At 44.7% G+C, this 21,858-nt stretch overlaps 1 protein-coding gene across 1 annotated transcript in view; it reads left to right on the plus strand.

Annotated features, from left to right (window-relative positions):
- Window positions 1–21,858, plus strand: part of LOC126241329 (toll-like receptor 2) — a 150,403-nt gene that overhangs the window by 43,506 nt on the left and 85,039 nt on the right. Inside the window, exons 4-5 of the mRNA XM_049947998.1 lie at window positions 11,123–11,469; window positions 20,175–20,359. Of these exons, the coding sequence (XP_049803955.1) occupies window positions 11,123–11,469; window positions 20,175–20,359 (532 nt within the window). The remainder of the gene's footprint in view (window positions 1–11,122; window positions 11,470–20,174; window positions 20,360–21,858) is intronic.

Here is a 21,858-nt window from a genome sequence, read left to right on the forward strand (position 1 = left end):
TTTTTGGGGAAAATTGAAAGATATTTGTTGTCGTGATAAACCGACCACGGCTGACAACATGCGTCAGCGCATTGTCAATGCAAGTGCGAACATTACGGAAAGCGAACTACTCGCTGTTGAGAGCAATGTCGTTACACGTATTGCCAAATTCATTGAGGTTAACGGACATCATTTTGAGCAAAAAATGGTTCAAATGGCTCTGAGCACTATGGGACTTAACATCCGTGGTCATCAGTCCCCTAGAACTTAGAACTACTTAAACCTAACGAACCTAAGGACATCACAAACATCCATACCCGAGGCAGGATTCGAACCTGCGACCGTAGCAGTCGCGCGGTTCCGGACTGCGCGCCTAAAACCGCTAGACTGCCGCGGCCGGCTCATTTGGAGCATTTATTGCATTAATGTGGTATTTACAGGTAATCACAGTGTAACAGCATGCGTTCTCAGAAATGATAAGTTCACAAAGGTACGTGTATCACATTGGAACAACCGAAATAAAATGTTCGAACGTACCTACGTTCTGTATTTTAATACAGAACGTGCCTGTTACCAACTGTTCGTCTAAAATTGTGAGCTATATGTTTGTGACTATTACAGCGCCATCTATCACAAAGCGAAAAAAGTGGTCCAAGTAAAACATTCATATTTCTTTACGTACTACACGAATATGTAATAAAAAATGGGAGTTCTTATTTAGAAAACGCAGTTGATATCCGTTTGACCTATGGCAGCGCCATCTAGCGGGCCAACCATAGCGCCATGTGGTTGGGCCCTTCAAGCGCCCTTCAAGCTAGATGAGTTTCGTTCATTGTACTTTTCTCGTTTGACGCTTATTTCGTGAGATATTTGGCCCGGTAGCGATCAATGGACCACCCTATATATATATCACAGAGAGACGCCAGCCCTCTGACAACCGTGCCGCCGCCGCCGTTGCTAGGTCACGGATGCGATCTACACAGAGGGACCAGCTCCTTCCCTGACTCACATTTAGTAACATGGAGAGGGAACGACGTTGGGATCGCGGATTTACTTCGAACTTTGTACACTTTGGTTGGCCATTAAAACAATATAATGTGCAAGTAGTAAGGTGCACTACTCTTCCAATTCTGAGAAAATCGCAAATTACGTTTTACGTTTCTGTCATGTAACTGATGTATCTGTGCGTTGGTACGGAACGACAGAATTCGTGGTGGTCAAGTGGTTAGGGTTAAAGCTTAGAAAGACGTCTGTGAATCAGCCGATTCCCGCTCAAAGCTTAATGTTTGTAGTACAAGTGTAAATTCTGTGATATTCAAAAAATTCGCACCTACATTATTCGTTCTTGCAAGTTAACTGTGGCCGGCCGAAGTGGCCGTGCGGTTAAAGGCGCTGCAGTCTGGAACCGCAAGACCGCTACGGTCGCAGGTTCGAATCCTGCCTCGGGTATGGATGTTTGTGGTGTCCTTAGGTTAGTTAGGTTTAACTAGTTCTAAGTTCTAGGGGACTAATGACCTCAGAAGTTGAGTCCCATAGTGCTAAGAGCCAAGTTAACTGCCAAATGGAACCTGCCTTTGTGTCCGCAGCTGGAAGCGTCGAGAAGGTGCAAAGTAGTTGCGCGTATCTTGCCAGATTGCATGTATAAGGGATTTCTCAAATCACCCCAGGCATACATCTTCAGGAAAACTCTATGCGTTCTTCATTTACTTGTCGATGGTAAAAAATATTTTTGTTTAGTAATTAAATTTAATTAAAAACCGTAAATAATCAAATGACATGAAACTCACTAAATCTTCATGCAAATACATATGGTTTTTTTAGTTATATTATCTATCAGACATCATATAAATTAAATAATAGGACCAGCGATGAAAAAAATATAGATTAAAATTTAAGTTTGAAAGGGTGTTGAACCTTCGCCTTGAACTAGTTCGTATTACGAGGCTCGAACACTAAACACTGCGCAGTGGTTAGACACTGGACTCGCATTCGGGAGGACGACGGTTCAATCCCGCGTCCCGCCATCCTGATTTAGGTTTTCCGTGATTTCCCTAAATCGTTCCAGGCAAATGCCGGGATGGTTCCTTTCAAAGGGCACGGCCGACTTCCTTCCCCGTCCTTCCCTAATCCGATGAGAACGATGACCTCGCTGTCTGGTCTCCTTCTCCAAACAACCAACCAACCAACCACTAAACACTTTTTTTCGTGTATAGGAACCATGCTGTCACCCAATGGGAGGGGTGGGGCACAGTGGGCCGGTGTCGCAACCCGAGGCCTGGTCACCATGTCACTTTCCTACCCTCCAGGAAAGAAGGAAAGCGTAGGGAACGTGAAGTGGAGGTACAATGAACATCAAGAGTTATTTATTTATTTTTATGTACTTAACTACAGATTTTTTTCTTACGTTAATGCCACCGAGAATAGCAGGAAACCGGAGTAGCGAGGAGAAGGGCGCAGCAAGACGTCACACTTACTGAGACTATCGACCTACAGTTCTTCCGCGAAGAACATCGCGATGACTACAGAGTACATCGGTTCAAGTGTGTAAGAGACAGGGGTCAACTCTTCATGACAGGAACACTCCAGCCCAGTGGTGGGTTAAGGAAGACACTGCAAAGGAGAAAATGGTTCAAAATGGCTCTAAGCACTATGGGACTTAACATCTGAGGTCATCAGTCTCCTAGAACTTATAACTACTTAAACCTCACTAACCTAACGACATCACACACATCCATGCCCGAGACAGGATTCGAACCTGCGACCGTAGCAGCAGCGTGGTTGCGGACTGAAGCGCCTAGAACCGATCGGCCACAACGGCCGGCAAGGATTTCGTTTTCTGTGGCGTTAGCAAACATCCATCGTCGCATTCACGGGAACCGAGCCAAAGGAGAGTCTGGAGAATTCCGTAATGTTGTTCAGAGTACAGCATAACATAATGTGCATCGAGGACAGACCCTATATCCAGTTGGGTATCAAAACGCAGCCCATCATCGGTCGTAAGAATATTAGTCACATTCCTACGACGGGAGCGTCGTTCTCCTGTGACACTATACATACGACGGTCACTCCAAAAGAAACGCACACTATTTTTTTTTAATCCATCTTTTATTCTACATGTTTGAAAGTTTTACAGTGTGTAGATACATTGTTTAGGAACAATATTTTCATTTCTCCACATAATTTCCATCCCTCTAAACTGCCTTACGCCATCTTGGAACCAGCGGTAAAATTCTGGACCAACCTGTTGGAGCCACTGTTTAGCAGCGTGCACAAGGGAGTCATCATCTTCAAACCTAGTTCCACCAAGACAGTCTTTCAGTTTCCCTAAGAGATGATAGTTACATGGAGCCAGGTCAGGACTGTAAGGCGGGTATTTCAGTGTTGTCCATCCGAGTTTTGTGGTCGCTTCCATGGTTTTTTGACTGACATGTAGCCGTGCATTGGCGTGCAACAGCAAAACATCCTGATTTTGCGGATGTGGTCGAACACAACTCAGTCGAGCTTGAAGTTTTTTCAGTGTCGTAACATATGCATCAGAATTTATGCTGGTTCCACTTGGCATGATGTCCACAAGCAAGAGTCCTTCGGAATCGAAAAACACTGTAGCCAAAACTTCCCCAGCAGAAGGTGTCGTTTTGAATTTTTTTTCCTTGGGTGAATTTGCATGCTGCGACTCCACTGATTGCCTCTTCCTCTCTGATGAAAAGTGATGGAGCCATGTTTCATCACCTGTCACAGTTCTTCCAAGAAATTCATCTCCACCATTCTCGTACTGTTCCAAAAGTTTGCTGCATACCGTTTTTCTTGTTTCTTTGTGAGCCATTGTCAACATCGTGGGAACCCACCTGGCACAAACCTTTTTTAATGCCAACACTTTCAGACTTCTGCAAACACTTCCTTTCCCTATCCCAACGTAGCGTGACAATTGGTTCACTGTGATGCGTCTGTCAGCATTCACCAATTCGTTTACCCTCTACACATTGTCTGGAGTGTGTGAAATACGAGGCCTGCCGCTGCGAAGACAATCCTCAATGTTGCCGTGCCCGCTTTCATCACATAACTTGCTTGTCCAGCGACTAACTGTACTGCGATCGAAAGCAGCTTCTCCATACTCCTTTTTCAAACTCTTGTGGATGTTTCTCACTGTCTCGTTTTCACAGCACAGGAATTCTATGACAACACGTTGCTTCTGACGAACGTCAAGTGTAGCAGCCATCTTGAAGACATACTGTGACGGCGCCACTCACGGCAACAGGTTGAACTAAGCTAGAAAACAAGCGGGAAGGATGTATCTACACACTGAAAGACTTTCACACATGCAGAATGAGAACTGTATTTTTACAGAAATAGTGTGCATTTCTTTTGGAGTGACCCTCGTACATGGACGTTCCTGCACTAACCCATCGTGTGTGCGCGCCCTGGCCATAGCTTCTTCAAGGCGGCGGCGAGATAGGCCACACGCTTTGGCGGCAGAGACTGATGGTGCAGATATATCCGTCATGGTCAGAGAATACGGTGGGCCAGACTTTAGCAGCCTGCACCCAACGGGTAAAATCGTGGGAGCTGTAAACAAGATCGAGTCGGGTGGAAGAATGGCTAGTGAAATGCGTAAACCCCGGACGATATCCATGAACATTCTCCTAAGAATCCACTAGACTGAGGTGCTAGAGAATTGTCGCTAGGAGAGTGACGTGGTAGTTGGTCTTTAGGTGCCTGGGTGCAGTTGAAATCGCCTCCCATGATCAATGCATCCTGCAGACCCAGGAAAAGAGGCGTGACTGTCTCTGAGAAGAAGCTGAAACGTTCACGGCGGCGTTCCGAGCCAGATGGCGCATAGACATTGACGATCCTGACGCCACTAAACATGACACCCATATCTCTGGCATCGTGGAGATCGGCAACTGCATCAGCTAGTATACCGTCACGTAAGAGGATCGTCACGCCACTACCAATAGGGGTAACATGAGAGACATGTGCTGTAAAACCATGGGGGGCATATGAAGTTGCAACGTGCATCTCCTGAAGCACAGCAACGTCGACGTCCCCAGCATGCAGCGTGTCAGGGAGCGAAGCCAGTTTGTGGCGTACACGATTGGTACTGACATTGACAGTGGCTGTGCGATATCTGGAAAGCTACCATCGCTAGGAGAACGGGCGGTTTAAACATGGGGGAAGAACGGGGAACTCCCTGTCAAGCCCCCATGGAAGAGCATCTCACTGTGACGGGGAGGGACCCGCCCCCAAAAACGGGTGCTCCATCACCCAGTACATCTCCAGGATGTCCATTCTCAGCATCCTCCCAGGAGACAAACGTCTCACCAGGACGTTTCAGTAGAAAACTATCAGAGGGGAGCCCATAGATAGCGTCAGACATAGAAACTGAGGGAACCACATCACACGCAGGCGGGAGAAGGTCTGAGTCCGAAGGTGGACGGTGACTGAACTTGGAGGCGGGGAAGGACGTCGCATCGTCAGGTATCAGGGCGTCAGAGGACAGCGCACCATAAGTAGGAGGGTCGTCATCAAGTGCACACGTCCGATGGACGCAGTCATCGGAATGGGTACGGTATTGTCTCTTCCATTTCATCGGCAATCATCGCTTCCTAACATGCTGCTCCGTGTCGGATAGCGGGCGGCTATCGTCCGACATGTGGCCAGATGCCACAAAAGCGGATGTCTGTACAGCCCCATGATCAACAACCGTGGGATCGGGACAGACAGCTTGTGGCTGCTGACGGTCTTCGTTCATTTGTATTGCCTCCGGCAGGAGTGTAGGAGAGACGGGCGAAACTCCCATCGCGTCGTCGAGATGAGTCGACGCCGGTACCGACTGATTCAAAGGGGACACAGCAGGCAGCACCGCCGCAGACGCATAAGACAGAGGTAACACGGCGTCGCAGGAGGAGCGACGGCTCCCATCGGCGTCTGAACATATTTGAGAACGAGAGCACTTCGTGACTTGTGATAGACTTTACACGAAATTAGAAAATTTTGTGAATGTTTTTTCGCTGACAACTCCCACAAAATGATAAAATGAGGAAGTTTACTGCTTCAAACATTTTCGCTGTTCATGGAGTAAAACTGCTCCATCAGCCTTCTTTACTACTAACCCTACTCGCGACACATTTCCCAGGCAAGGTTCACGTATATCACCAGAAGTACTTCCAAAATTATCGGTTCATAGTGCAGGAGATATGACATCACAAACATTGAGATGCGTGAAAATGAAACTGCAGGCCAAAATTCGTTAGAGATACGGGTGAAACAAATGTACAAATACGTAAGAAATTTATTATATTAATGAGAAATATGTGACTGCGTACTTGGGAAAACCTACAGGTAAAAAGCTTCTGCTATACCGCTGGATAGACTTCAACCAAACTTGGTAATCGTATTACTATCTCGGGGCGGGTGGCGGGGGGGGGGGGGGGGTGGAGTAATCATGAAACGATGCGACGCAGTCATGTTTCGATTCATGAGGGTCAGCAACTGATAAAAAAAAAGGGGCCCCCCGGGTCCCAAGGTCGCGATGGCGGCGTCACTGTCCCGCCGAGATAATTTGTCCTTTTAGGACAATTATCTGAGCAAGCACCCACGCCAGCAAAAGGTTGCCCAACACGGGCAGTTCGATAACGTAATGTATATAAAAGGTGGTAATGATTGATTCATGAGGGTCAGCAACTGATAAAAAAAAAGGGGCCCCCCGGGTCCCAAGGTCGCGATGGCGGCGTCACTGTCCCGCCAAGATAATTTGTCCTTTTAGGACAATTATCTGAGCAAGCACCCACGCCAGCAAAAGGTTGCCCGACACGTGTTGATAACAGGAGTTGTTTTAACCGGCTGTACCCGAATTTTAGTACATAAGGGGGGTGATTTGGAGCTCAACACATCATGTCCTCTGAACCGATAACGTCGACATCTACGAGCAGCAGCAGCAAGTGTGTGTGTGTAACCTTCTTTCAAGATGTATACTGTAATCTTCGACTGTCAAGGCTTCAAGACATGTGCGAATGAATTTGTTCCTAAGGACTTAGCATTCCAAATGCTGTGCGATGATGGAACAGTGTTTGCCTCTGGAAGTTACATTCTTCAATGTACAACACCGTATTACGAACTTGATATCGAATCAGCAAAATGGTTGGCCGAGAACCATCACCACTACAACATTAATTCAGTAGGAGTCTCGCTGGATAGTGCATTAAACTCCATCAAGTCAGTGGTACCAACAAACTGCACTGTACTTGTTAAAGGTACTGAAAAAGTGAAATGGGTAAGAGAGTTCTTACCTGACTGCCTAATAACTAATGTGGAGGAGAAAGGCTGCCCTTCACTACATGCTCTACGTAAGCTGAATGGTATTGGCAGGTACCAACCAGTAACTGCGAAATTGAATACAAATCTGCTGGTGAAGTGGTACAAAGAGTACTACTTAAAACATTAAGCTGAACAGTGTGGAGTAAAGAGTGTAATGGCCCCTCACAAAAGCAGGCAAGTGTGAACTGTTAGACAATTGTGAATCATGTGAAAACTGTGAAAGTTATTTTCATTTCCTAGTATTCAGGCCTTTTTTGTAAATGCTTTAAAATTCCTGATGTGTTGTGTGATGGTGTGCATCTGTGGTATAACTATTAGGAACTTGAAGAAGCAGTTGTTCGTTTGGTATATCTTTAAAACATAACTGTAATTTTATATAATAAAATTACATTTTATGTTACTGTAATCCAACTGTTATGTTTTCTATCAAAACCTAACCATTTCACAAATGCCTTATTTCCTTTCCTGTACAATACTTTCTCTACTAGATAAATATTGGGTATTTTGTTTTCTGTAATTCATGACCATAAAACGCACCAGCAATATTATTTAGTTCAAAATCTTGCAGAGTGTATGTCCTAGGATTTGTTTCTTGGACTCCAATTATCTTAAATATTTCTGTAGACCAATTTGGTTTGTATCCTTTATCAAAAATGGCTTTGTTTTTACTGATTCTTACGAACTCTCCTACTTTAAATTTCTGCTTTGATTTGTCTATGGTACGTATTTTATTATATACTGTGGATAAAAGGTGATTATCATTAACATCGCAGGGTCGCATCTTGGACTTAATGTAGGCCACATTGGCCGATGCAATAATAAGACGAATCAATTTGCTCTTCAAGACGCCGTAAATAGGCGTATAATCATTGGAAATGAAATTTCATTAGAAGAAGGTGATGTAGAGGATTTAAAAAATGTTTGTGAAGGAGTTGCATGCAACATTCGTGTAAAATATAAAGGAGATGCTATTTTAAGACGTACTCCATTACTGTTAATTTCTCAGCCAATTGTATGTAGTCATCCAGATTTCAACAATGTCCGTATTAGAACTATTAGGTGGAAAAAGTTGGATGAATTGAAAGATGGAATAAAAAAGCCTTATCCCTTAGCTTTCTTTTCAGTGTTGCAAATGTATAATATTCCTTATTAAATAAAAGACAAGAATTTGTACAATGTATAATTTTTATTGTCAATTATTACAACAAATAAAAATAAATTACAATTATCCTTTGTTCTGTACACGTTCAACTACTGTTTTAACGCCGTAAGCAGCACCTGCAGCAGCAGCAGTTGTCGCCGCGCCGGCCGCTATCGCGATCTGCCTTGAACTTGTAACTCCAGCTGTGCTAATTGCGGCCCCGTCCGTGACACTCTCTGGCCTTGTTTCAGGCACCCGTTCAAATTCAACTGTTTCGCCACTTGTATCCAAATCGTCGAATGCTGGATTATCTCCATACCGTATACGAGTAGCAGCATCCTCTCTTTGCACTGTTCGAATATCATTACTGCTACAAGAACGATTAACATTTGTTAATGGAATTCTTTCCGCCATTTCAATGTCTTCCTCAGGTCCCGGATATAAAACACCTCCGTCGTATTGTATAGAGCCATGGTTGCCCGTGCTTAAATACTGATTTACCCAAGACATTTTGCTGACTAAAATAAATAAATCATTACCGCCTTTTATATACATTACATTATCGAACAGCACGTGTCGGGCAACCTTTTGCTGGCGTGGGTGCTTGCTCAGATAATTGTCCTAAAAGGACAAATTATCTCGGCGGGACAGTGACGCCGCCATCGCGACCTTGGGACCCGGGGGGCCCCTTCTTTTTTTTTTATCAGTTGCTGACCCTCATGAATCGAAACATGACTGCGTCGCGTCGTTTCATGTACTAATGGACCGCGGTCGATTTAAGCTACCACCTAGCAAGTGTGGTGTCTGGCAGTGACACCACAGTTCCTTTGAAAGGGCACGGCCGATTTCCTTCCCAATCCTTCCGTAACCCGAGCTTGCGCTCCGCCTCGTTGTCGACGGGACGTTAAACACTAACCACCACCACCTCTAATGTTTTCATTATACATAAACGATCTATCAGCACAATACCAATGTTCTGTGACGATAATTTAGTATACAGCAAAGTATCGTCGTTGGTTGATCGTGAGGAAGCGCAGGGAGTTCTGAAAAAATTTTCATGTTTGTGCAATGAGTGAATACCGTTCACACAGCACCTCAAAGGGAAATCAGTATAGCGTAATATTCCTTAAAGTAGGTGTACAAACATATAACTGCTTTTCCACATGCAACGACGAGTTTATCATAGACTAAGTTGCCGATTTGTTGGCAAGGTAAGAACTTTAACGTCAATAGGTTTAATTGCGCTAGTTCGGCAAATAAAACTGGCCCGGAAAATATTGATAAGACTGACGCACGCTTGGAACTTGTTAATGAACAGGATAATTACCCAACACAGAGAATCGTGGAACCACGATTTCTACTGCACCAGCCGGTAGCTGTCACGTGTCTACACATGGGCATATCCCGCAAGCTCTGTCGTGAGTACTTCGTTGTATCACCAGGTCTGAGGGAGTGACAGGAGCAGACGTGTTTAGTGACCAGCTGACTACAACATAAAATAGTGCTCATTATAAAACAGAGCGTCTTCAGGGCCGAGTGTCATTTTTGGAAAACGTGTGCAGAACTGTTTTGGTAAGAGTTTAAGACGAGATTTTCTTGCAAAACCTCCTGAAAACGCTGCAATGCAAGTCTTAGTGACAAAACGAAGTGAAACGGTCTCTATAGTGGACAAAATCATAACCATTCGAAAAGAATTAGGACACCAAAAAACACTTTTAGAGGGAAGGAAACTATGGAACAAACTACGACGAAATTTCAGTGCCCTCTTTGCAAGTGGGAATCAACAGAATGTCATGTCAAAGGTGGTTTCTGTGTGAACTGGAATCAGGGATTCTGAATACTAATTTTTTTATTTCTTGAGATGAACTCTAGCACAGCTTGTTAGGGTACGTAAACTCATAGAACAAGCACACTAAGCATCAGAAATTCCGCGTCAGATCCGTGAAGAACCGTTGCCTTATCTCAAGATTTGTGTACAGTGCCCAGTCTCATGTCCGCGCCGTAACACGATTCTTTCACCAAATTGTTTACTACAAGCGTGGATCGGCTCACATAGGCTGAACCATCATCTGTATATTTTCAACAAGACGGAATAAGAACACACATCTGAATCTTCGTGGCAGGTTAAAACCGTGTGCCGGACCGATACTCGAAGTCGGAACCTTTGCCTTTCGCGGGCAAGTGCTCTACCATCCGAGCTACCCAAGCACGACTCACGTCCCGTCCTCAGCCTTACTTCCGCCAGTACCTCGTCTCCTACTTTCCAAACTGGAAACACACATCCTTGACAACTTTGTTACGGCTGCATGCGGTGTTCTGTGCCAAACAGCGGAGGTAGTGCAATATCCTAGCCATCTTGATCACCAGCTCTCTCACTCTAATTTGTACCAGCGGCGAAAATTGAAGCGATAGTTGTACTCAAATAATCTTCACACACTGGAAGAGCTGCAGCAGAATATTGAAAACGCTCTTGCTGCCATATTTTATGTAGAGCTGCTCCTCGTTTCTCACAGTTTGGCAAATCGAGCTCAGCGCTGCATCGACGCCACCGGTGGACATTTTCTGTACCTTCTTTGATTTTCATTATGAGGGGTCAATCCTCGTCAGTGTTACTGTAAATATTTTTCGGGCCAGAGTCAGTCTGCGCACGCTGTGTGTGACTGCCAACCAATTACAGCTCATTTCCAGTAAGAAGAGAGGAGGGACAGACTGCGTGAAGAGCGTCAGGTTCATGAAGGAGATCAAGCATGGGACCTTTCACCTACAATTTCCCAGCGACGAATTCTGGATCTTTTTCAAACGGCGCTTCATCTCTGAGCTCGGAGGAGAGATGACGGGCATGAAGCTGACTTCGTCGGGACGGCTCTCCGCCATTTCACTGGACTTCTTAACGAGATTCATATCCAGCGACGTCCGCATGAAGCAGCTGTCACTGGCCAGCATGAAAGTCGGCCATCTGGACGGACCAGTGATCACTATGCCTACACTCGAGATCCTGCAACTTCCAGATGACGGTATCATCACAATGAGTGAAGGTAAGCTATACGACTTACGTTCGGAAGTACGTTTCTTAAGCTATGTCCACTGGTCTTCCATTTCAGAGTCCCTGTTTCAGAAGTCATGATCACCTTGCACATATCAAGTCTCAAACTTCTGGTCGTCATTTTGTCAATAGCACTTCTCTCTAGTGGTTTAGATTTTCATAATCACTCAGCCGTTTCCAATACATAACCCTGTCTACTCAAAAATAAAGCAACTGACCCAGATGACGTACCTGCGGAAGTGCCTAAGAAGCTGAAGACGCCTGCTTAAATATTCCCTGCATCACTTTTGAAGCGGATCATTACTGAGAAGAAACTTTCTCACGCATGGTCATCTAGCATGAGAGTTATGTTCCGTAAGGATAAAGGACATGCTTTCGACTCCCCAGCTTACCACATTCTTCGACTCCTCTGTTCTACATGCAAACCACTGCAAACCGTCTCTGGAATCTGACAAGCTGACGCTAATTAGTTTGGAGTTTTTATGACCTTCGGGATCATGTATGTAACCAATAAGACCCGAGTGTTGATGGAGAAATACACGAGGAAACAAGTATACACATTAAAATCCTGGGTCCATAAACGATTGCATGCAAAATGTGAGGAAATTGGAAAACAAACGATTATCAGAAGGACTGACTCGCCATGTGGAAAAATCAAATCAACCATCGTTGAAATTAAAAGCAAGGTCGATAATATTAAGAGTGCAGTGGGAATTCCCCTGCTGCATATAAAGGCGAAAGCGGATAGGTGGAAAAAGTCCGTTGAAGGCCTCTTCGATGCAGAGGACTTGTCTGATGACGTTGTAGAAGAAGAAACAGGAGTCAATAGGGAAGATCAAGAGTTACAGTCAGAGTGTAAAAGAGATTTGTAAGACTCAAATTCAGATAAGGTAGAAGGAATGGATACCATTCCATCATAATTTCTAAAATAATTGGAAGCTGTGTCAACAAAACTTCTATTCACGTTGGTGTGTAAAAGGTATGAGACTGTCTATACATCATCCGATTCTCGGAAAAATATCTCCAACTCTACTGAAGATAGAGAACCCACAAGTGCAAGAATTATGGTACAATCAGCTCAACAGCTCATGCATCCAAGTTGATGACAAGTATAATACACAAAATAATGGAAGAGAAAACTGAGGAGCTCTTAGATGAAGATTAGTTTGGCTTTAGGAAGAGTAAAGACAGCAGACAGTCACTTCTAACGTTGCGAGTAATGATGGAAGCAAGACTCAAGAAAAATCAAGATACCTTTATTGGATTTGTCGCTTGGTTAAAGGGTTCGACAGTATAAAGTGATGCAAGATGTTCGAAATACAGGGTAAACTGTAGTTGAATGATGGGTAATGTACAATATGTAGAAGAACCATGAGAGAATATTGAGATTTTAAGACAAGGACGAAGAGTTCGGTTTAAGAAGGATGTATGACGGGAATGTAATGTTTCGCCCCTACTCTTTAACGTACACATATAAGAAACAATATGGGCTGGCCGGAGTGGCCGTGCGGTTCTAGGCGCTACAGTCTGGAGCCGAGTGACCGCTACGGTCGCAGGTTCGAATCCTGCCTCGGGCATGGATGTGTGTGATGTCCTTAGGTTAGTTAGGTTTAACTAGTTCTAAGTTCTAGGCGACTGATGACCTCAGAAGTTAAGTCGCTTAGTGCTCAGAGCAATTTAAGAAACAATGACGGAAATAAAAAAAAGGACCAAAAGTGGTATTAACATTCAGAACAAAATCAATGATAATAGTAGCTGATGACATTGTTATCCTCAGAGAAAGTGAAGAAGAATTACAAGAACTTTTAAATGTAATGAATAGCGTAATGAGTACAAAATATGGACTGAGCGTAAATCGAAGAAAGACGAAAGTAATGAGAAGTTGAAAGGTGAGCAGCGAGAAACTTATCATCAGAATTGTGGATCACGAGGGAGACGAAGTTACGGCATTCCACTACCTAGGCACCAAAATAAGCCATAATGGACGGAACAAGGAGGACATAAAAAGCAGACTAGTTCCCAAAAATGACATTCCTGGCCGGGAGATGTCTGCTGGTATTAAATATTGCCCTCATTTTCTAACAAGTAATTTCTGCGGCTGTACGTTTGGAGCACAGAAATGTAAGGTAGTGAAACATTGACTGTGCGAAAACCGGTACAAAAGATAATCGAAAGATTTGAAATGTGGTGTGATAGACAAATGATGTCAATTGATGTTCTAATAAGTTAAGGAATGAGATGGTTCGTCGTAGAATCAACGTGGAAATAAATGTATGGAAAACACTGACAAGAAGAAGGGGCAGGATGATAGGACATCTTTCAAGACATCAGAGAAGAAGTTCCATGTTACTAGAGGGAGCTGTAGAGGGTAAAAACTGTAGAGGAAGGCAGAGATTGGAATACACCCAGTATAATCTAGGATGTTGGTTGCAATTGGTGTACTGAGAAGAAAAGGTAGCCGCAGGAGAGGAATTCGTGGCGGGGTGCATCAAACCAGTCAGCAGTCTTATGACACAGAAAAAAAAGGATGGCAGACTGCTAAGATACCATGCACCGTGCCATGAAATTTCCACTGTTCATACTAGTCCATTTGTCGTCCCTTGTTCGTTTTATGTAAAACATAAACATCATTCTTGGTATGCTCGAATGAGAGACTAGTGTCGTTATTTTGGGTGGCTAAAGGTATATCTGGAGTGCATTTACAAGTATGTGTTTGCAGTATTTTGTCTGGAAGTCTCTCCCAGTTTCGGCTATATAGTGGTTTTTCTACGTACTAAACTCCATTTTGTACATCCCAGGTTGCGTTTATCTGTCTGAGTGTTTATGTTTTGTCTCATTTAAGGAGTACAGTAATTTAAAATATTCTTTCTGCATATGGCTAAATTTCTGTACCTACCTTTTGCTGTCACACCCATGTACCAACCCTCATCACACTTCAAAAATGGTTCAAATGGCTCTGAGCACTATGGGACTCAACTGCTGAGGTCATTAGTCCCCTAGAACTTAGAACTAGTTAAACCTAACTAACCTAAGGACATCACAAACATCCATGCCCGAGGCAGGATTCTAACCTGCGACCGTAGCGGTCTCGCGGTTCCAGACTGCAGCGCCTTTAACCGCACGGCCACTTCGGCCGGCTCATCACACTTCATCTTAATTTACTAGTAACTGTGATGCACGTACTGACGGCATCATATTGGTATAACTTTTTGTGCTAGAACATAAAGTAAGAAGTAAGTGAAGCAGTAAAAATTATTTAATAAATTTTTAGCACCGTTAGTGACCTCAAGTAACGCCATGCAACTTGGGCAAATTCTGTTGATACTGTTTCAACATGCCAGTTGAGGCATGGAGGGTACTATGCAGTTAGTAGAATATGCTAGTCAAGCTCTTCCAACTATGGATAATTTACGGTTCAACAAGGCATGCAAACTTCTGGGCTACACTCCAAACCCCTGAAGATCAAAATCATCAGCAAGAACTCTACAACAGGCCATAGAGCTGAAAACGCAGAGAAGTACTGATTACTTCAACAACTAAAGTTGTTAACAATTTTTGTCAATATCATTAACATTGTGATTGCTTAATATTTGAAGATCACTCAAAAAGGTGTCGTAAAATTTACAAATCAACAAATGAACAGCAACAGAGGCAAAGGATAAGCAATATTGCCATACATGCTTGTACACATGAATTTTTCAACAGAATTATCATGGGATTGGGAAACCAATCTGCTAAGCAAAGGGGAGAAATGCAATATATGACGTGAAATTGTCCCCTAAAGTTGTAGTGGATTTTATTGTTGCAACAAAGAAATTCTGCAGATATAGGGGAATCGGATACGAAGAAAAGACAGTTCAAGTTCACAAGTCAATTAAAGCCACAACTATTGACGTAAAAAAAAACAAGTACATGATGCCCCCCACGTTTACAGAAAAACACTGAATGATATGAACAAAAAGTTAAATGGAAACGAAGCCTTAATTACCAACAACGAAAAAGGGAATACATTTTATGGTGATAGAAAAAGAATACATACGAAAAACATTAGATTTTTATCCTTAAAAATGGTGTTGCAGAAATAAAGACCTCACAAGAAAACTTTCAATCAAATTTCGAATCATAGCTAAAAACACACAATCCTGCATCTGTCAGTGAGAAGAGGTATACCACTACCACATTCCTCAGGTAACAAAGCTAAAATCCGAACGAAAATATACAAATGATGCAGCCAAATTAGACCCACTATCAGCTCAAGAAACAGCCAAGGAAACAGAATTACAAACAGAACCAGATAATAGCCAAGACATACACATACACTGAAAACTACTGATCAAAACTGTCAACAACCAATAAATGAAATTAAAAGCATCAAATTCTCCCATTCGCATTAGTTAGTATGATGTGCAGCTACAAAGCTATACATCAAATAAAGTTTTGCATCACCCCAGTTCCAAGAACTCCCGAAGATAGACATTTACTTTCTTCATTTTACATGTTAGTGCACTAGTATTTGTAAAATGATTCTTTCATATAGCATTCATTAAAAATGACGACCATGCCACTTGGGACCTGTGGAATGGTACATTAGCTTATTTGTTTGAGTTGTAAATATTTGTCATGTATTGTTGTTTTTCTGACATGTTCTACAGCCTTGAGGACCTCCTCACTACGGATCCATTGGAATGAAAGTAATTCTAAGCTAATCTAATCTAACTGTGGATGTTGTATCACAGACACCGTCCCTTTGACTGTTCAGAGATGACACTACACATGCCCAAAGATGTAAACAACCATGCATGAGCAGCGCCTATTAGATGGATGGGGTCCGACAGCCGATCAGATCCAGCCACTCCACCAGGATGGAGGTACAGGGCTCGTGTTGTCTGTAGTTCAACCACGTCTAGACGGTCAGCACCGTGGTTCGATCACGTCCGCATTGTTACTTTGTGCCAGGAAGAGCTCTCAACAAGGGAAGTGTCCAAGCGTCTCGGAGTGAACCAAAGCGATATTATTCGCACATGGAACATATGAAGAGATACAGGTACTGTCGATGACATGCCTCCCTCAGGGAGCCCAAGGGCTACTACTGCAGTGGATGACCGCTGCCTACAGATTATGGCTCGGTGGAACCCCGACAACAACGCCACCATGTTGAATAATGCTTTCCGTGCAGTCACAGGACGTCGTGTTAAGACTCAAACTGCGCGCAATAGGAAGCACGATGGTCACCTTCACTCCCGACGTCCATGGCGATGTCCATCTTTGCAACCCCGACACCACGCTGCGCGGTACAGATGGACTCAACAACATGCCGAATGGACCGCTCAGGATTGGCATCGCGTTCTCTTCGCCGATGAGTGTCGCTGTCGCATATGCCTCCAGCCAGACGATCGTCGGAGACGTTCTTGGAGGCAACCCTGTCAGGCTGAACGCCTTAGACACACTGTCCAGCGAGAGAAGCAAGGTGAAAGTTCCCTGCTGTTTTGGGATGGCATTATGTTGGGCGACGCACGTCGCTGGTGGTCATGGAAGGCGCCGATACGTGAATGCCATCCTCCGACCGATAGTGCAACCATATCGGCAGCATATTGCCGAGGCATTTCTCTTCATGGATGACAGTACGCCTGGTGGTCTTGGAAGGCACCGTAACGGCAGTACGATACGTAAATGCCATCCTCCGACAGATAGTGCAACCATATCGGTAGCATATTGCCAAGGCATTCGTCTTCTTGGACGACAATTTGCGGGCCCATCGTGCACAACCTATGAATAACTTCCTACTGTATAACGACATCGCTCGACTAGAGTGGCCACCATGTTCTTCAGACATGAACCCTATGCCTGGGATGGATTGAAGAGGTCTGTTCATGGACGATGTCACCCATCAACCACTCTAAGGGATCTACGCCGAATCGCCGTTGAGGAGTGGGACAATCTGGATCAACAGTGCCTTGATGAACTTGCGGATAGTATGCCACGACCAATACAGGCATGCATCAATGCAAGAGGACGTGCTACTGGGTATTAGAGGTACCGGTGTGTACAGCAATCTGGACCACGACCTCTGAAGGTCTCGCTGTATAGTGGTACAACTTGCAATGTGTTGTTTTCATGAACAATAAAAAGGGCGGAAATGATGTTTATGTTGATCTCTATTCCAATTTTCTATACAGGTTCCGGATCTCTCGGAACCAAGGTCATGCAAAACTTTTTTTGATGTGTGTATGATAATAATAGCACTTAGTGCCTTGCGACAAACATTTCACGTAATTCCAAACCTTTACCAATCTGTTTCTTGCTGTAAACCTCTACAAAATAATGAAAGGGAATTAGTTTATTGCTAATTACGTTTTCGCTATTTATGCAGTAAAAATGCCGCATCAGGTATAAAGTTTTAATTTATTTTGCAGACAGCTTTCTCATGTACCAGTGAATGTATCTGCAAAATTATATCATTGTGCGACACATTGTTCAGAAGACATGACGTAATAGAGATTAGGCTGCGTGAAATCGGTACTACGAGCTAACATTCATTACGGACACAGGTGAAATATGCTTATAAATATGTGTGAAATATGCATTTTCTGACAAATCTGTGTGTAAAAATCTCTTTCCCAATCCATGGGTAGATCTGAATGAAACGTGGTATGTGTATCACAATCTGGAAAGAAATTCTGTGAGGGTGATAATGTGAAGAGAGAAGGAGGAGAAAGAGATGGACAAACATAGAACGAAGTGAGGACATGGACAGACAGAAGGGACGGGGATGGAGGACATGGACGGAGATGTGATGGAGGGGGAGATGGACAAAATGAGGAGGAGAGGGAAATGAAGAGCACATCATGGACAGGGAGAGGGAAGGGCGGGTGATAGACTGAGGAACGAAAGAGAGGGAGTTGGACCAAGAGAGGGGCGAGGAGGGGAAGGACTGAGAGAAGGTGGAAGAGGAGGTGGACGGAGAGATTGGGAGGAGGAAATAATCAGAGAAAGGAAGAGAAGATGTACAGAGAGAGAGAGAGAGGAGACAGAGGTTGACAGAGAGAGAGGGGGAAGAGGGGCTGATGGGCTAATACACTCCTGGAAATGGAAAAAAGAACACATTGACACCGGTGTGTCAGACTCACCATACTTGCTCCGGACACTGCGAGAGGGCTGTACAAGCAATGATCACACGCACGGCACAGCGGACACACCAGGAACCGCGGTGTTGGCCGTCGAATGGCGCTAGCTGCGCAGCATTTGTGCACCGCCGCCGTCAGTGTCAGCCAGTTTGCCGTGGCATACGGAGCTCCATCGCAGTCTTTAACACTGGTAGCATGCCGCGACAGCGTGGACGTGAACCGTATGTGCAGTTGACGGACTTTGAGCGAGGGTGTATAGTGGGCATGCGGGAGGCCGGGTGGACGTACCGCCGAATTGCTCAACACGTGGGGCGTGAGGTCTCCACAGTACATCGATGTTGTCGCCAGTGATCGGCGGAAGGTGCACGTGCCCGTCGACCTGGGACCGGACCGCAGCGACGCACGGATGCACGCCAAGACCGTAGGATCCTACGCAGTGCCGCAGGGGACCGCACCGCCACTTCCCAGCAAATTAGGGACACTGTTGCTCCTGGGGTATCGGCGAGGACCATTCGCAACCGTCTCCATGAAGCTGGGCTACGGTCCCGCACACCGTTAGGCCGTCTTCCGCTCACGCCCCAACATCGTGCAGCCCGCCTCCAGTGGTGTCGCGACAGGCGTGAATGGAGGGACGAATGGAGACGTGTCGTCTTCAGCGATGAGAGTCGCTTCTGCCTTGGTGCCAATGATGGTTGTATGCGTGTTTGGCGCCGTGCAGGTGAGCGCCACAATCAGGACTGCATACGACCGAGGCACACAGGGCCAACACCCGGCATCATGGTGTGGGGAGCGATCTCCTACACTGGCCGTACACCACTGGTGATCTTCGAGGGGACACTGAATATTGCACGGTACATCCAAACCGTCATCGAACCCATCGTTCTACCATTCCTAGACCGGCAAGGGAACTTGCTGTTCCAACAGGACAATGCACGTCCGCATGTATCCCGTGCCACCCAACGTGCTCTAGAAGGTGTAAGTCAACTACCCTGGCCAGCAAGATCTCCGGATCTGTCCCCCATTGAGCATGTTTGGGACTGGATGAAGCGTCGTCTCACGCGGTCTGCACGTCCAGCACGAACGCTGGTCCAACTGAGGCGCCAGGTGGAAATAGCATGGCAAGCCCTTCCACAGGACTACATCCAGCATCTCTACGATCGTCTCCATGGGAGAATAGCAGCCTGCATTGCTGCGAAAGGTGGATATACACTGTACTAGTGCCGACATTGTGCATGCTCTGTTGCCTGTGTCTATGTGCCTGTGGTTCTGTCAGTGTGATCATGTGATGTATCTGACCCCAGGAATGTGTCAATAAAGTTTCCCCTTCCTGGGACAATGAATTCACGGTGTTCTTATTTCAATTTCCAGGAGTGTAGAATTGGAATAAATACATACCCGGCAATGCCGGATACCAGCTAGTAGCATAAAAAAAGGTAAGCCTTTATATTCACCTAACAGCGTTCCCGGAGCTGGGGTTATGGACTTTAGATACTATAACAGTCAGAACGTATTACTGAATGGTTGCGAATCTCCTGTATGACCTGAACGTTACCAGCACTCTTCGTGTGTGCAGCCACCCTGCTGGCTGTGCCCAATATCCTGCAGCTGGACGTCGCAGGCAATGAACTGAAGGAACTACCACAGCGGCTTCCTGGAAGACTGTTGGCCCTCAACGTTTCACGGAACCGTCTCGTGAGCTTGCCCACAGTGCTGCCTCAGGCGCTCACCAACCTCAACATTTCCTACAACGCCATTGAGGTGAGTTAGTACTGTTTGCTACAAATACCTTGCAATGTAAAATTTTGTGCTCTATGAGGCTTTCCTGCAAGCACCACTCGCGTGAAACCTAGTTTCCTGAGTTCATTCATAAGACCCACAACCCGGTAGATGAAGGAGCTCAGGTGGCTATTGTGTAGCTTGACTTCCACAAGACCTTCGATACAATTTGCTTCATCGCCTAAAAAACACACAGTGCTGCTTGTGAAGAGAATTCATCGTGTCATTCGTAATGGGGAAGGTATCATCAGAAAGGAAGTATATGGCTTACGTCAAGGGAGTGTAGAGTGATTGGTATCATCTGTCATTCACACAATGCTACTATAATAGGATTTTTACTTTCTTGTATCTTAATTTGTGGTGTCCTTTCAACATCTTTTCTCCCATCAGTTAATTCTATCCCTGTCCCAAATGTCGCTAAACATTCAGAGACAGTCCAGTCTTATTAACTTTTACAAAGTCTGTTTTAATTGTTTAAGTTCCTAGATTGTTAAAGTTCTGCTGACGAGCTTTATCTTGTGAATAGAGTTGCCTAATATTCCACCAAATGCACTTAGTCACAATCGAACCAAATCTCCCTCACTCCTTAAACATTATTAAATATTTTTGGTTATCCTATACGCTTGTTACAGATACTGTTGCCTGAATTGCAGCTCCTGCAGGGATCATTTCACCTAAGATGGCAAGATCCTTCACACTTGGTACCATTGCAATCCCAACTATTAACGGAAATCTTTGTTCGGTTCCCAAAGTCTTGTGTCTCCTGCAACCGATGCTTCTCTACGTAGCCATGAAAATGTAATGCAAAGAATTATCCCACCAAACTAGAGTTAAAGCCGTACCCAAAGACGTAATCCATCTTAGAACCACTGATCTCCAAAATATCCATCCAAAACACAGTGACCAACTGTCTTACATTTTACTTGGGTTACATGATCACATATTCGCAGAATCACTCTCATTTCACACTCTCTCTTCTAGAAAGCGTTGTTCAGTCTCACTCCAGCTCTAACCTGCACACCACTTCCAATCCTACCGCGCCGAAGTATGATCATTAGAAGAGCTGTATTCTGTGCAATATCCCCCACCGAATCATTGTTTACTTGACAATCACCTTCTCCAGCTCACATATCTTCATCAGCTCCTCCCACTTGCTTCCCGAGATTCTCGTTCCATCCTACTGTCTATACAGAACTGCTTACGAAATCGGATACAGACTACCACCTGCAGAAATATAGCATCAGGACCAACGAATTACTCAACATCGTAAGTAAGACAACTACATCATCGTTGCAAACATTACGTCGCATAAAGCAACCATCTCCCTGTAATTAAAAAACTCAGCAAACTTCTCATATTTAATATTTTTTTGGTTCCACTTTGTCAGGTTTAAACTCGGTACAGCAGAAACCTTGCCGCAGCCCACCTGATCCGAGAGGGGAATTAAAAAGCAATAAAGAGAAAGACGAGCAGTTCCTCGT

Source organism: Schistocerca nitens, chromosome 1 (assembly GCF_023898315.1).
Source record: "Schistocerca nitens isolate TAMUIC-IGC-003100 chromosome 1, iqSchNite1.1, whole genome shotgun sequence".
NCBI lineage: Eukaryota > Metazoa > Arthropoda > Insecta > Orthoptera > Acrididae > Schistocerca > Schistocerca nitens.